At 38.4% G+C, this 14,805-nt stretch overlaps 1 protein-coding gene across 7 annotated transcripts in view; it reads right to left on the bottom strand.

Annotated features, from left to right (window-relative positions):
* Positions 1 to 14,805, bottom strand: part of GRM8 (glutamate metabotropic receptor 8) — a 752,293-nt gene that overhangs the window by 585,726 nt on the left and 151,762 nt on the right. For all 7 annotated transcript variants that reach the window (XR_012380142.1, XM_073898610.1, XM_073898613.1 and 4 more), the window contains exon 3: positions 6,843 to 7,059. Coding sequence is in view for 6 of the 7 variants with exons in the window: in XM_073898610.1 (XP_073754711.1) it covers positions 6,843 to 7,059 (217 nt within the window). In the remaining variant the exon portion in view is untranslated. The remainder of the gene's footprint in view (positions 1 to 6,842; positions 7,060 to 14,805) is intronic.

A 14,805-nucleotide genomic window follows, 5' to 3' on the forward strand; every position in this document is an offset into this window, starting at 1 on the left:
CAGGTTCTGCAGTAATTGTTAAAATCATATACACTTTCTTTGGATCCCTATAAAGCTTCTGCAGGATCACTGCACCTGCAGTTCCAATTTGCAATTTCCTCAGCCCTCCTTTGAAGTTATTCTTGCCAATTACCTGGTGTTAATATTAATTAAATGTGATTTGCAACTTGAAATTTGGTGTTATCAATGGAACTCAGCTGTAGGAATATAAAGTAAAATTTTCAATTGAATTTAAATGTTTCCTTTCATTCATAGTATTTTACAACATTAATACTTTTGTCAAATTGATTTTTGCCTGCTGGAAGTCATTTTTCCAAAGCAATGAACATCTGAGGGGAAAAGCTGTGCTTTATGTATTCCTTTCTGTCATTGAAAATTCTTTGTTTTAATCTTGAAGTGAATCCATTTCAGCTAATAGAAACTTGGTTCTTGTTTATAATCCAAGAGGGAAAAAAAAATGCTTTCTTTTAAAATGGTACTGACATAGTTTAAAAATATGATCAGTGGGCACTTTTCAATTATATACTAGGAATGAAATCTCCCTGACTTTATTACTTGACCCCCACCAAAAAATAAATCACTATTGGCAAGTGTCAGTCATTTTATACACAAAAAAAGAATTAATTAAATTGGTTTATTGCATTAACATTTCAAACAGATTGTGCCAGTCCAATGACCTCTGCAATCCCTTCCAATTCTGAGATTTTTAAGATTCCAAACACATATCAGACAATAGTTGGAAGCTTCCAGCGTTTGCAAGTTAGAAAAAAAATTAGAAAAAGTCACGTATGCTAGAAGATTTGACAGAATCAGGTCTATTCTGGCCCCTGTAATGTGTGCAATGATGACTCGCAGGCCTGTCATCTTCAATAAGCCATTCATAAACATGATGACTGATTAAAGGAGGTGTGTGGCCATACTGAACAAATCCACAGTGAAAAGATATAATGCTTTCACAAATTCCTTTTATCTTCAAAGATAAAGCTTTAGCTTTCTTGCCCCTTATAATGATAGTGGTAGCATTAACATTTATTATCCTGTCTTCTTTTTAAAAATAATATAATAAGGTAAGACAAGTGAAAGCTTGTCTAAAGACTCAAGGAAGTCATTTTTTTGAGTCACAAGCTGCAAGCCCCAGAGTTTATGGAAAAATGTAAGCATATACTATGAACCTCCTTATTACAATATCAATGAAAACATTGTATCAAATAATTAAAACAAGACAGAAATAGAGGACTCTGGTCCTAACAACTGAGGGTGTGCAACATGGATAAGTCTTAACAAACAGCAGCACCTGAGCTTATTTCCTTCCCTCAGGCCAAGAGAGCCCAAAAGGGAAAATAAAAACAAATTAGTCTCAATAGGACTCTTTGGATGTCCATAATTTTCCTGGTGTCATTGAAAAGAGCAGCACCTTGGGATTACACAAAGCAGGGGGGTTGAACGGCCAGTTCATCACTGCACAGGGAGTGCCCACTGTGATCCTACTGGGAAGCTCTTAACTACCTAGAAGCCTAGGAAAGCCAGACTCGGATCCCACCACCTACCCTAGTATGGAACCCTGAATCATCCATTAGGTCACTCCATCTACCCAAGTAGCCAGGATAGGGAGGTTCAAATCCCGTAACATTCAAAAAGAAACTTCTGAACTGGTTTTGTTATAGGTTTCTCCATTTAACCAAATTTTTTCTACTTAGCACCCCTCTCATCTTCATTTCTAATCTATTGTCTTCCTGGTCTACCTCCCATTCCTGTCACTGCTAGTTAGCTCCCTAAGTATACCCATCTTCACTACTGTTCCCTGCTATGGGTATTAAATTGTGTCTCCCAACAAGGTATGTTGAAATCCTAAACCCAGTACCTCAGAATGTGACCTTATATGGAAATAGGGTGATCACAAAAGCAATTAAGATGAGGTCATACTGGAGTAGGTGGACCTTTAATCCAATATGATGGAGATCCTTATAAGAAAAGACATAGAGACAGACACAAGAAAGGAGAAGACTGTGATATGATGACAGAGGCAGAGATTGAAGTGATGTCTCTACAAGCCAATGAACACCAAGGATGACTAGCAGAAACCAGAAGTTACAAAAGGAAAAGAAGGACTCCCCCCTACAGTTTTCAGAAGCAGCGTGGTCCTGCTAACAATTTGATTTCAGATTTCTGGTCTCCAGAACTGCGAGACAATACATTCCCGTTGTTTTAAGCCATCTAGTTTGTGACATTTTATTATGGCAGCCCTAGGGAACTAATGCACCCCCTCAAGGACACCCCTTGATTCCTGCCACTGTACCACACATGTTCAGCTATGCTCTCTGGCAAAAGTTCCTGTTCTCCTATGAAAATCAGCTCAATATCCCTGACTTTTTCCTCAAGAACTCCTACCATCTCCCATCATGGAAATCTTCTTCAAAGGAGACTGAGAGTCCCCTCAGCGCCACAAACCCATCAAGAGAAGGTAACACTCTGACATTCTTAATCTTAGCTTTGCTAAGCCTAGGCCATTATTCCCACACTTTTTTTCCATTTATATCAATTGTCCTCAGCTTTACTAAGATATAATTGACAAATGAAAATTGTATATACTTAAGGTTTACAACATGATGTTTTGAAATACGTATATACTGTGAAATGATTACCACAATGAAGCTAATTAACATATCCATCACTTCACATAGTTACTATTTGTGTGTGTGTGTGTGTGTGTGGTGAGAATACTTAAGATCAACTCTCTTCGCAAATTTCAAGTATACAATACAGTATTAACTGTAGTCACCATTCTATACATTCATCTTATTCATCTGGCATAACTGAAAGCTTGCACTCTTTGGCCAACATTTACCCATTTCTCCTACTCCCTCACCCCTGGAAACCACAATTCTACCCTCTGCTTTTACAGGTTCAACTTTTTCGGTACTATTTGTCTTTCTGTGTCTGGCTTATTTCACTTAGCATAATGTCCTCTAGGTTCATCTACGTTGTCACAAATGGCAGGATTTCTTTCTTTCTTAAGGCCAAATAATATTCTACTTATGTATATTTTGTCAACCATTCGTCCATCAAGTGGGCCCTTAGGTTGTTTCCATATCTTGGCTATTATGACTATTACGTGCCACAACGAATATGAGAGCACAGATACATTATCAAGATACTGATTTCATTTTTTTTTCAGATATATACTCAGAAGTACGGTTGCTGGATCATAGAGTAGTTCTATTTTTAATTTTTTAGTAACCTCCATATTATTTTCCATAATGACTGCACTAATTTACACTCCTACCAACAGTGTACAAGGGCTCCCTTTCCTCTGCATCCTTACCTAGTCTTGTTATGGTTTACCTTTACATAGAACTTCTCCCCCAAGAGTCTATCCTCAGCCCCTTTCAATCCTCCCTCTACATCTTCTACCTCAGCAATTACCTTTCCCACCTTAATTATCAATTTTGTGAGAATGAGCTTCAGGTCTATATCTCAGTTCCCTCCCCTCTCAGCTCTAGACAAACATTCTTTGCTGTTTTTCTCCAAAAAGATATGTATTGGTACCTACAATTTACTGTATCTGTAACCAAATACAATAACCACATTTCCCATCCAATCCCAAACCAACCTCTCCATTTTACTGACTCTTTTCTATTTGTGGCACTTGCATTCTCCTAATTGCCTAGGTTCAGAATTTCAAGTTCAACTTTAATTTTTTTCCTACCCTCAAGCTCTACTTCCAATCAATTCCTATTCCTTAGACCCCACCTCACAAATATGTCCTAAGTCTGTTCCCTCTTCCATTTCTATTGTCACTGCCCTATATCAAGCTAAGACTGCTATTGCAAAGGCCTCTCAACTGGTCTCCCCATCTTCGACTTCTCATTAATACAATCTTAAATACGTTCTGATAGATCCCTCTCTCTTGAGCAGTTTCCTTCATTGTCTAGAAGATGAATAAAATTACCTCTCTGGGAGGTAGAATACTCAACTATGTGTCCACGTCAAGCCTTCCAATTTTGTCTACTATACATCATGACACAAAATATGCTCTAATCAAGTTGTGCTATTTGCTGATCTCAAATGTTTTTGCCTTTAAAAAAAATCCTATAGTCAGGAATGCCTTGGGCTGATACTATAATAGCTGGATATCAAGGGACTATTTGTCTTTATTTTATGAAGTAACTCCTGTCCTGCTCTCCCTCGAATGATCTTGGTTAGATAAGAGCCATCACAGACATCTGTCTGTGTTCATGACCATCATTCACTCATTTTCTTGATTCTCCAAGATTCACAGACACTTCCCCCAAGTCTCAGATTAGTTAAAATGAAAAATGTTCTAATCAAACCATACAAGCAATTTATCACTAAACAGATTTTCACTTCCTTATTGTTCCATTATAATCTGAATTAATCAGAGAGGAAACATTGGAAGCCTCAATTTATACTGGAATTTCTTAGCAATCAATGTTTCTAAAGAGAGAAATTCAGAACAGAGTACAGGAAAATTTATAAGAATTGGGAAAATATATAATTTTATTAATAGGCAGACACTCCACAAAATGAATTTATACATCTCCTTCTCAGTCAAGATACTAAGATTTTTAAAAACACACTACTAACATGGTGACAGAAATGTCATCAATGTTGTAGTAAGAGAAGTGAATGTTACAGAACTAATGAATTTTCATCAGAGTCATCAGATCATTTCAGAATGGGTTAAGTTGCTACCATTTGCTATTCCCATTAATATCATTGTCATGTAAAAGGTTTAATTTTCAGCTATTTTTGTTCTAGATAAAAATCTTTGTCATTAAAATGAGGGATGGTTTTGATATTTAATATATTCCATGGCATACTCTAGTGTGGTACCAATTTGGCCTTTTCAGTATTCTGCATATTAATTGACAATCCAGCCCTCCTCCATTCCCCAGATAAGTGAGAGCTGAAATAGAATGGACAGCCAATCAAGTCACAGAATACTGAAAGGATCAACATTGAAGAAATGTGTTGCTCTAATCAGGAGCATACACAAGGCACTAAAATTATTTTCTCCCATACTAATGACTAAGATAGAAACAGGAATAATGAACGGCACCATCTGAATCCTTTTATGTGACAGTATTACCAAAGTATAGCAATGCTCCCCAAAAGTGAAAACTAAGTATTTCTTTTTTTAGTCAAAAGAATAAAACTGCGATCTCACTTAACTTTTAGAACAATGCATTTTATCAGATTCTGCAACAACTGGCAAATTATGTCCTGTATTGAATTTTTCATAGCAATCTGTTTCATGCACACAATGTGACCTGTAGTTGAAGAATGTACAGTATCACTGCAAAAAACATATCATTTCAATACATACTCTATCAGTTTCCTCCTCTTGTTGAATTACCACTCTGGTGAGAACTGACATCAGCTGCTTAACTAATGCATTAACCCTGCTTCCAGAAGCTTTTGTTTTCATTTGAGTGGGCATTTCCTCTAAGAAAAACTTAGGATTCTTATGCAAGAAGATAATATAATTTGTCATCATTTAAAGTTTAATTGAATGTTTGAATCATTTTTATAGAAATAATGATGGAATTTAAAATTTCAAAGAGCAAAGAGTATGGTATCATGTACACTAACAACAAGTGTGGACAGTTCTTGAATTAAATCAATTATCCCAATCTGTCCAACAACACCAGGCCTTTTCTACATTTTCCACAATAGCACAGCATTGGGATAAATGTTAAATATACTAACTGTTGTGTATAATAAATTTTCATGCCCTAGTAAATGCAGAAGAACAGATCCCAAGCATCTTCAAGTCTTTCAAGAGAAACCTTATTCCAATAATATAACTTTAGACTCCGTCCTTGTTAATTCTAGATAAGCCCAAATCACTCCCATGGTCTTTTCCTGAGCTGAAGCCTCCAAGAGAGACAACAAATTATCAATATAATTTCTTCCTTCAAGTTCAAAATTACTCAAAAACAGCCAAGGGGCACTTTAATTTTTCCACAAAATATTATTATTACTCTTAGAGAAAAAATATGTACCTCTTATTCAATAATTCTCAATAAGAAAATTAGATTTGTTAAGTAACAATATGTCTCCTTTCACCCACTAATTATATTGTTGACCAGTCAGCAGTAAGATTTGCACTTTAAGTTGTTTTTTATTTTGTTCTGATTTTTTCACATAATGGAATGGATTTACAACCTCATGGCTAAACATACACATGGTAAAATGCCTTTAGAGATTTGGATAAGCACCTTTAAAAAAGCCCAGGACAGAGCCCATCAGCACCTTGTTCTAGCCCAAATTTTACATACTGCCCTTCACTTCACTGTAAGCTACAGAGCATAAGGTAAGAATAAAAATGCAAAAAGTCAAATATGACAATAAGAATATTGCTGAAGTATACGCTCCGGAGCTACTTCAGTATTGTTTAAGATGATGACCAGTCTTAATCCCTCTAGTATTGGATGTTAAATTCCACTGCCTTTTTTTTTTAATTTAATGACTTGCTAATGTAAACTTCCACCTAGAACAATCAAATAGTATGTCATTTATTCAAATTTACAGTGGCTCTAATGTGCCAGCAAGCTCCCTCATCAAAAGAGACAACTTTAAAAAATGTTTACCTGAGTCAGGAGCTCTATTTCCTAAATTAGCACCAAAATGTCACCTTGATAGACCATGAACAACAAAATCATTTATAATAAACCCAACTTCCCCCTAGAGTGGACAGCCTAGGTCATGCATCTGTAGGAGCTCTAATTATTCCACACAGATCAGAGAGCACTTGGAGAAGCTCAGACTTCCACAACTTGTCGCCTCCAAATGCAGTCATCTGATAAATATATGCTTACCAATCTCCCTCGAGATCTGAGTGAAGGCCTCCACACCACTCTCTCCATAGTTGCCCTCAGAAGCCAGTGTTGACACATAATTCCACCCCAGTGCCGTGACAATGTCCACCATGGCTTGCGCTTGGTAGGAGTCAGGTGGGACTACCCGAGAGAAGAAGTCATACCTGGTGTTATCACTTAGCTCTGGGGCTGTGGATGCATAGCTGATTTGAGGTATCTGCAAAACAAGTGACAGATCATTTCAACCCATAAGGAATCTTGTCGAATGATGAATTGTCACATAAGAGACTAAGTAGCCAAAGCTATACCAGTAACCTAGCCATATCAGCCTGAAGCCAAAATATGGTTTTGTGACCACCAATTTTATTTTATTTTTATTTAGTATTTTATAAAAGTCTGTAGGCTCACTTTCTTTCAAAACACATTTCTAAACAGCAAAAAAGAACCTAGTGTTGCTTCAGGTTGTGAAACCAAAGCAAAACACTTGTGCTTTTTATTGCTTCTTTTTTATACCATAGATGATAAGTTCTGGCACAAAAATGAAGCCAAAATGAAGGTATAATGCATACACACATCAGAAAAGGTCATCTCTGAAACTGTATTTAGCTTTAGGACATAAAGGCTACACGATCATGAACAGAGAATTTAATATGAGATTTTTTTACACTTGATACCATTTCAATCTTAAGATTACACTTTTGGTAAATTACTTTAAATATACAGTTTTACGAGTCTATTCACTGTTTATTGATATAATCATTGAGTGCCACAGAAAGATTTGGGAACAACCAACTATGTATCTTCTAATAAAAAGATCTTTCCAGCTGCCACCCAAAAAAATTACAAAACGGGAATCTATACTATAATTTCTTTAGGAAAAGAGACAGTTTTCTATCATACATAAGATGAATTGCCAGATTTTGAAAACTAGGAATCCTATGTCACTTATCCTAAATAAATTCAAAGTAACAAATTAACTACATGCCACAATCTCCCCCTAAAAACCTTTTAAAATTTGTGAAAATTTTATATAAAAATGAGTAACATTTACTCATATATCCAAGCAAGGACTTTTACTCTACCAGTGAAAAGTGCTAGGATAGAAGAATACATGGATGCTGAAGAAGTACAGTGGAAGGACATTCAGGCTAGATGGGGCACAGATGATGAAAGAAATCTGGCAAACAAGGTGAGGAAGGACATTTCAGCCACAAAGAACTGCATGCCCAAAGGCATACAGTCAAGAAAGGGCATGGTAGATTCCAGGAATTGCAGCATTTCACATGGAGGGAATGCAGGATAGCAAGGGAGGAATGTCAGCAAATAAACAGCAAAGCTGGACAGATAAAGGGCTAGTCAGGTCTGACAACAAGTGTGGATTTTATCACAAAGGCATGGGGTAGCACAGAACGACTAACTAAGATGGTGGCATAATCAGATATTTGTTTTAGAAAGATCACATTGGCAGCAGTGGAGAAAGTAGCAGCCCTCAAATTTCAATGTACACCTCGATAGCCCCATTCCCGAAAATTCTGACTTGGTATGTCTAGAGGTTTAGAAATCTGCTTTTTAATATGCTCTCCAGAAGAATCTAATACAGGTGGGCCCACACTATGCTTAGAGATAAATCAAAAGAAAGCCATGCTAGATGCAGAACAACCAGTTAGAAAATTACTATAGAAATCTAAGCAATGAAAACTGAAACTAAGGCAATGATGGGGGAGAATGGGGGTGGGGAAGAGTGTAGAACCTATAAGTATCTAAAAAGCAAGGTAAGGTGAAAGTAATGAGGGGAAATGTGGAATGACTCTTATTTCTATGACTTTGGTAACTGGGTAGATGATGTTTGCTATTTACCAAGATACATAGAAAAAGAGGAGATTTGGAAGACAAAAATTGTGAGTTTAATTTTTTATTGGCTTCTTTTGAGCTTCCTATGAAATGAATGAAAGCAACTAAAAAGTAGGCAATAATATTGGGATATGGAATTCAAGAGTCTTTGGGACTGGAGATTAAGAAGGCCACACAGCGGGGGGGCAGGGGGCGCATAATGAAGAAAATAGTTAAAGCCAAGGAAAGTAACAAGAGTGAAAGAAGGGCAATTTGGGAGTGTGAGCGATGCAAATATGCATCTCACCACGCCTCTGCTGCCCTGCCATAGTGTGTAAGTTCAGAGGTCAAAATGACTCCAAGATGCCCTAAGTCCGGTTGCTTGGTTAAAGATGCAGGTTTGACTGGTACATAAAATAATCAACTTTGCTCTCCATCTGATCCTGCAGGTAATGTCAGTACTAAGGTGTCAAAGAGGCTGCAGTTCTATCTTCCCACATGGGGCTGACTGCACAGTCTAGAATCGGTCACCCACCACACCCTGGCCAGATAATTCCAAGTCCCCATGGAGTGGACTCTCCTCTTGACATCCTTGAAAAGCCCTCAACATCTGAATAACCTTTCATGGGTCTAGAGAGTCCTACTCCATATTGATAGCCAGTAAAGTGAAACTAAACTTGCCAAGATATAAAAGCCTCAGTTAACAGGAGCCGCACTTAGAACAATGTGCTTGGAGCTCTCCAGGGTGCTGCAGGATCCATTCTGCTTTTGTGTAACCAGTATCTATGTATATTAACTATACAATGATTTTATCCTATTTAACCCCCAATTCTTCCTGGTCCTGTTCTCCTGATGGGACCATGTTAACTTGCTTATTAACATTGTGGGACCATAAAAACCAGTCTGTCCTGCCTCCTTCCTGCCCCTATGCTTTCTCTGCTAGATACACTGGTCCTATCTTGGAAGACTGTTCCCTTGATTAGACCTTCTGCCTATGACTCCTCAGCAAGGACACCCCTTCAAATCTCAAACCACACACCAAATCTGGGCCTCTTTCACCTTCTATTGCTTGCTTCTAAATAACCTGGGAAAGAGACAGTGAATGGCTCAGTGAGATCTACCGTCTACTAAATAAAACTCCCAAAGATCAAGAGCATGTACATGTCTATGTTCTAATGAAAAAGATTCAGCAGCCTGACTTTCACTCTGGAAGGAATTCTGTGCATGTGTGAGTGTGTGTGTGTGTCTGTGTGTATGTGTGTAGGAAGAGATAGGAGAGCATTCTATAGCAAATTCTATAGTACTATACCATTGCCTTGTCTTATTTGGATATATAATAATCTTCCCACTTCCTCAGCTACTCAGAGTCCAGCAGTAAAATGCCTTACACAACCCCCACCCTACTTATAATAATGAGCCACCCCTTTCTAAAAATGAGTGCAAAGTGTGAAAATTGAGTGTTTGAAACCAAAACTAATTATCTCAAATTACTACCTTCAGTCAGTCACTTCCAGGGCTGTTTAATTAGCAGTCAGCATCATGTTTAGGATTAATTAAACAGGTGTAAAGGGTATATAAAATAAAAGTGCAGATAGAAAATGGTTGCTTGAATAATTAGGTAAAGGACTTATTCCCCAAAGTCTTGAGGAGTTTTCTCTTTGCAGATCAAGGTGTGGAAAAGTGAGAGTACACGTTTGTGTTTTCATTTGCTCAATTTTTGCTATGTTGCAGTCTACAATAATAGACATCAGGGTATACTGATCATATTTTAAGAAACTTTTCAAGTCATTATGAAGTTGCATCTCATTTTAATTTTATTGTGGTTGACCACTAAGCATTGGCTCATTAAGCATTTTAATTTCTGTGCCAGCATTCCCAATATTTCCACTATCCTCAATTAACCCCCTACTGGCAACTGAAGTGGGATTTTTTTCCTTAAAACCTAGAATGTTCCTTTTTCTTTTCTTTCCACTAAATCCATCCTAACTAATCCCTTCACTCTGAGTTTCATTTATTAGAAACAACAAGAGTAAAAAAAGAAAGGTGGGGAAAAAAAAGAGTGGTAAGTGAGGGACAGAAGTAGAGAGGGAAATGAGAAAGAAAAGAAGGAGAATGGGGGCACCTGGGTGGCTCAGTCAGTTAAGCATCTGCCTTCAGCTCAGGTCATGATCCTGGGGTCCTGGGATCGAGCCCCGCATTGGGCTCCCTGCTCAGTGGGGAGTCTGCTTCTCCTTCTCCCTCTGCCCCTTCCCCTCCCTCAGCTCATGATCTCTCTTTCTCTCAAATAAATAAAATCTTAAAAAAAAAAGAAAAGAAAAGAAGGAGAATGTACCAAGAAAAGAGTGTGTTAGGAAAAGCATTCTTCATCAGCTCATTCTTTGTAACAAATAACATCCTTCATAAGCCTCTATTAAATCTCACTTGCCCATTCAAAATATATCTAAACTCTTCAGTCTGAGTCACCAAACCCTGATGACAGACTCTGTCCCATCCTCCTTCCTAACCTCCTATCTTCCCTGTCATGCCCTGATGGAGTCTGCACCCCTGCCCATGCTGTTCCCTGTGAAGCCCATTCTGTCCACCTGGAGATCTTCTGCCCAAATTCAATATCCAACTCAAAAGTCACCTCCTCCCTGGGAAGCTTTTGCTCATTCTCTCAGGCAGAGCAGTCTTTTGCCACTCCTTGCTCCCATAACTTCCATCATCTGACATGAGAACCATGACTGTGTGCTGGCTTATAAGCCTCCCAAGGGAAAACTGTCTATTGATTTATTTGGTATCCCTAGCATCTGACAGAGCAAATGCTCAACGAATATTTGGAGACAATTAATTAATTAAACTGTGGCAGGAATCTTGATGCAGACTCTTCCCCACAGCCTTCTGCCCTGCATTCCAGCAAAATATTGGACAGACTATTCTCCATTTGCCCTTCTTACTCCTTCTCCTTCCCACTATATGTCCGAGGAGGCTGCTCTGTGACTATCTCACTTGAGCTCCCTCACCTCAGGCTTCCACCTGGGTTTGGCCATTGGGAGACACCAACAGAGATGGGAAGGCAGAAGATAGAAGTGAGAGTATTAATTCTCCCAACTCCTTCTTCCACCAACTTGGTGTTTCTCTACCTAAGCCCTCATCCACAGCTAGAGTTCTTACAACGTTCTAGTGACTACTCTCTACCCTTACCCCTCAGATCTTCCCAGTGTTGCCAATTCCTGAGTACTTCCCATCCAGTGTTGGGTCCTTTATCTGTGCCCACATCTTATAAATAGTACTTTTGTTAACCTCTCTCCCATTACCCCCTGCCAGAAGCCTGACTAATACACCCACTCTTTCAGGTCTCTGTAGAAGAGACATCCACTGCTGTGCTTCCCCCTCCTCAGCCGTGCCCTAACCTCTTAACCCTTCTCCATCCATTTTCCCTTCCAGTCTTCTCTACCACTGTCCTTACATGCCTGTTTCTGTTTCCTTTCTCTCTCTTTCAGTGCCTTATAACAGCAAATTGCATCACTTGAAAACATCTGTCATTTTGCTTTTAATCACTTATTTTTCTTGTGCTGAGTTTCCATAAGAATATGATGTGTATGTACTTGGGCACCTGGGTGGCTCAGTTGGTTAAGCGACTGCCTTCAGCTCAGGTCATTGGGCTTCCTTCAGTCCCGCGTTGGGCTTCCTTTGCTCTAAAGGGAGACTGCTTCTCCCTCTCCCTCTGCCTGACACTCTCCCTGCTCTCTGTCAAATAAATAAATAGAATCTTACAAAAAAAAAAAAAGAATATGATGTGTACTTAAATTAAGGTCATATTTCCATTACACAAATAAAGCATATTTGAGGCAATTAATTTGCACAACACAAGATACTCATCACCATACTCTCCTTAAAAAAAAGTGCTTTAGCTTCCACTTTTCTGATAATTGGTTTGGTTAGGGAAAAAAACTCTTCTTCTTCCATTACATTTTCACTTGAGTCCAAAGAAGAAGAAATTCCTACCCCTAACCTTACCTCTCTGGGGGAGTTGTATAATGTGTATTTTCTACCTAGATCTCTACCTTTTACCTTCCTCTGCCCAAAGGGAAAGAGAACAGAATGAGAGGTCAGATTCTATGTTTATGGGGCAAGAGTCACTAACAGGCCCTGCCTTCATTCTCTGACCTGCCCACATACATACCAGGCTTCTTTTCTCTGTATGGCTAGAAGACCAGGCTAGGCCTCTCTGCCCGGGGAAGAAGTCCACCCTTCCTCTCCATATTCCACTAACAACCAGGTGTTGGAGGGGAGGCTTGAAGCCCATGTCACTGGTTAAACAAGCTGATTTCAAGTCTTCTGTGCAGTCCTAAGTTGAGATGTGGTGTGGGAGTAGGAGACACCATTTTGGTCTCAAGTCCACACTAAATGCTTTCCAGTCCAGTTCTCACAGACAGCTGTGTGTATGAGGAAGTTATTTGATGTTTGCCCAGCTGTTAATAAAACTAATTACTTGATCCACATTTAGCTAGTCATTCTGTGAATCTTGGACTTACAAACTCTACCAGAGGCCAAAGTCTGACTTGGAACTCAAGGAAGCAAAAGTTCTATTTTAGAAAAAAGAAATTCAGTTATAACCTCTTAGATACTTTAATAAAAATAAACAAATATGTATAGTATGTATATATTTTAAATAAGAATTAGCAGAGATTATTTTCCTCTCATGACTGTTCTCTACTTCTTCTAGACAGAACTCCAGATTTTTACCTAGAACTTGGCCACTCAGAAGAAGATATTTCCCCAGCCTTCTTAGTTATGATTATTAGCAGTGGTGAGGGTAAATTTTGAAAAATGGTCTTAAAGGAAAAGAATATGTCTTTCTCATGCACCTCCCTCTTTCCTGTTGGCCAGAATTCGGACATGATGTCTAAAGTTCATTTAGCCATTTCAGGTCATGCCCCAGTAATGGTAGAGCAAAAAAAGTCACACCTAGTCCAAACCATTGCAATATCTAGATTCCTAAAGGCACTTGACAGTTCTTCCTGCTTCCATTCTTGCCTCTCCCAAATCTATTCTACACCAGTAACCAAACTGATCTTTTCAAAAAAATCAGATAAAATAAAAATCTTGCCCAAAGCCCTTCAGTTTTTTCCCACTGCTCTTATAATAAACCCAAACATCTTGCTACAGGATCCTTGTGATTTGGCATCTGACATCTTTCCCCTCACTCACCTGATCCAGCCACAGTGGCTTCCTTTCTGTTCCCTGACACAGCCAAGCCCTTTCTGCCCTCCAAGTTTCATGTCTATTGCTCCATATGTTTTGCCCAAGTCCTTCCAGGTTTTTCTCATGCTTCAGCCTTAGTTCAAATGTCTCCTACTCAAAGAGACCTTCCTTGATTTCCTTCCTACAGGGGTCTTCCCACCCTCATTTAGTACATCACCCTATTTATTTCCTTCATTACACTTGATCACAGCCTGTGTCAATTTGTATATACCATTTCCCCTACGAAAATGTAGATTCTACAGGGGTCTTCTTTGTGTTGTTTACAACTGTAACATGAGCTTCTAACACATAGTAGAGGTTCAATAAATATTCATTGAAAGAAAAATTAATACATCCACCAATCAATCAAGGACCCCTTTTATTATTTTTCTCCATGCATTGTGATTTTGAAAGATTTTTCTATAAAACTATTCAAGTAAAAATTCACCCATTTCCCATTTTCTTTATTACTCAAAGATCTATTCATTTGCTAAAGCTTCTGATCAGCATATCTGTTGTTACCAAGCTGAGGTGATAAAATTCCAGTTCAAATCAACTAAGTGTCATTTCTACTGTGGCTATGCAGGCTCATTGTAGGGAAGCATACAACTGCCACTAAGCTTTTTGAAATGCTGAAAACGGCCATGAAAATTTCATAACTATCCTGGCAAACACTTCCATCTGTCATTAAAGAAGAATAAAAATTACATTTCTAATCAAGGACCAAAGTCAGAGATTTTAAAATTATTTGCCCCTTCTTGCTTATCTTCATCTGTAAAATGGATATTCTAGACAGAGCTGAGAGTGCTTCTAATCTCCCTTAAATGGACTGTGTTTCTCCCTGCTGCCATCACTGAGTCTGACTGCACATGACTGAGAGGGTAAAATGGGACATTACTGAGTTGCA

This window comes from Callorhinus ursinus, unplaced genomic scaffold (genome assembly GCF_003265705.2).
Source record: "Callorhinus ursinus isolate GAN/ISIS: 27379988/994484 unplaced genomic scaffold, GSC_fseal_2.0 scaffold12, whole genome shotgun sequence".
Taxonomy (NCBI): domain Eukaryota; kingdom Metazoa; phylum Chordata; class Mammalia; order Carnivora; family Otariidae; genus Callorhinus; species Callorhinus ursinus.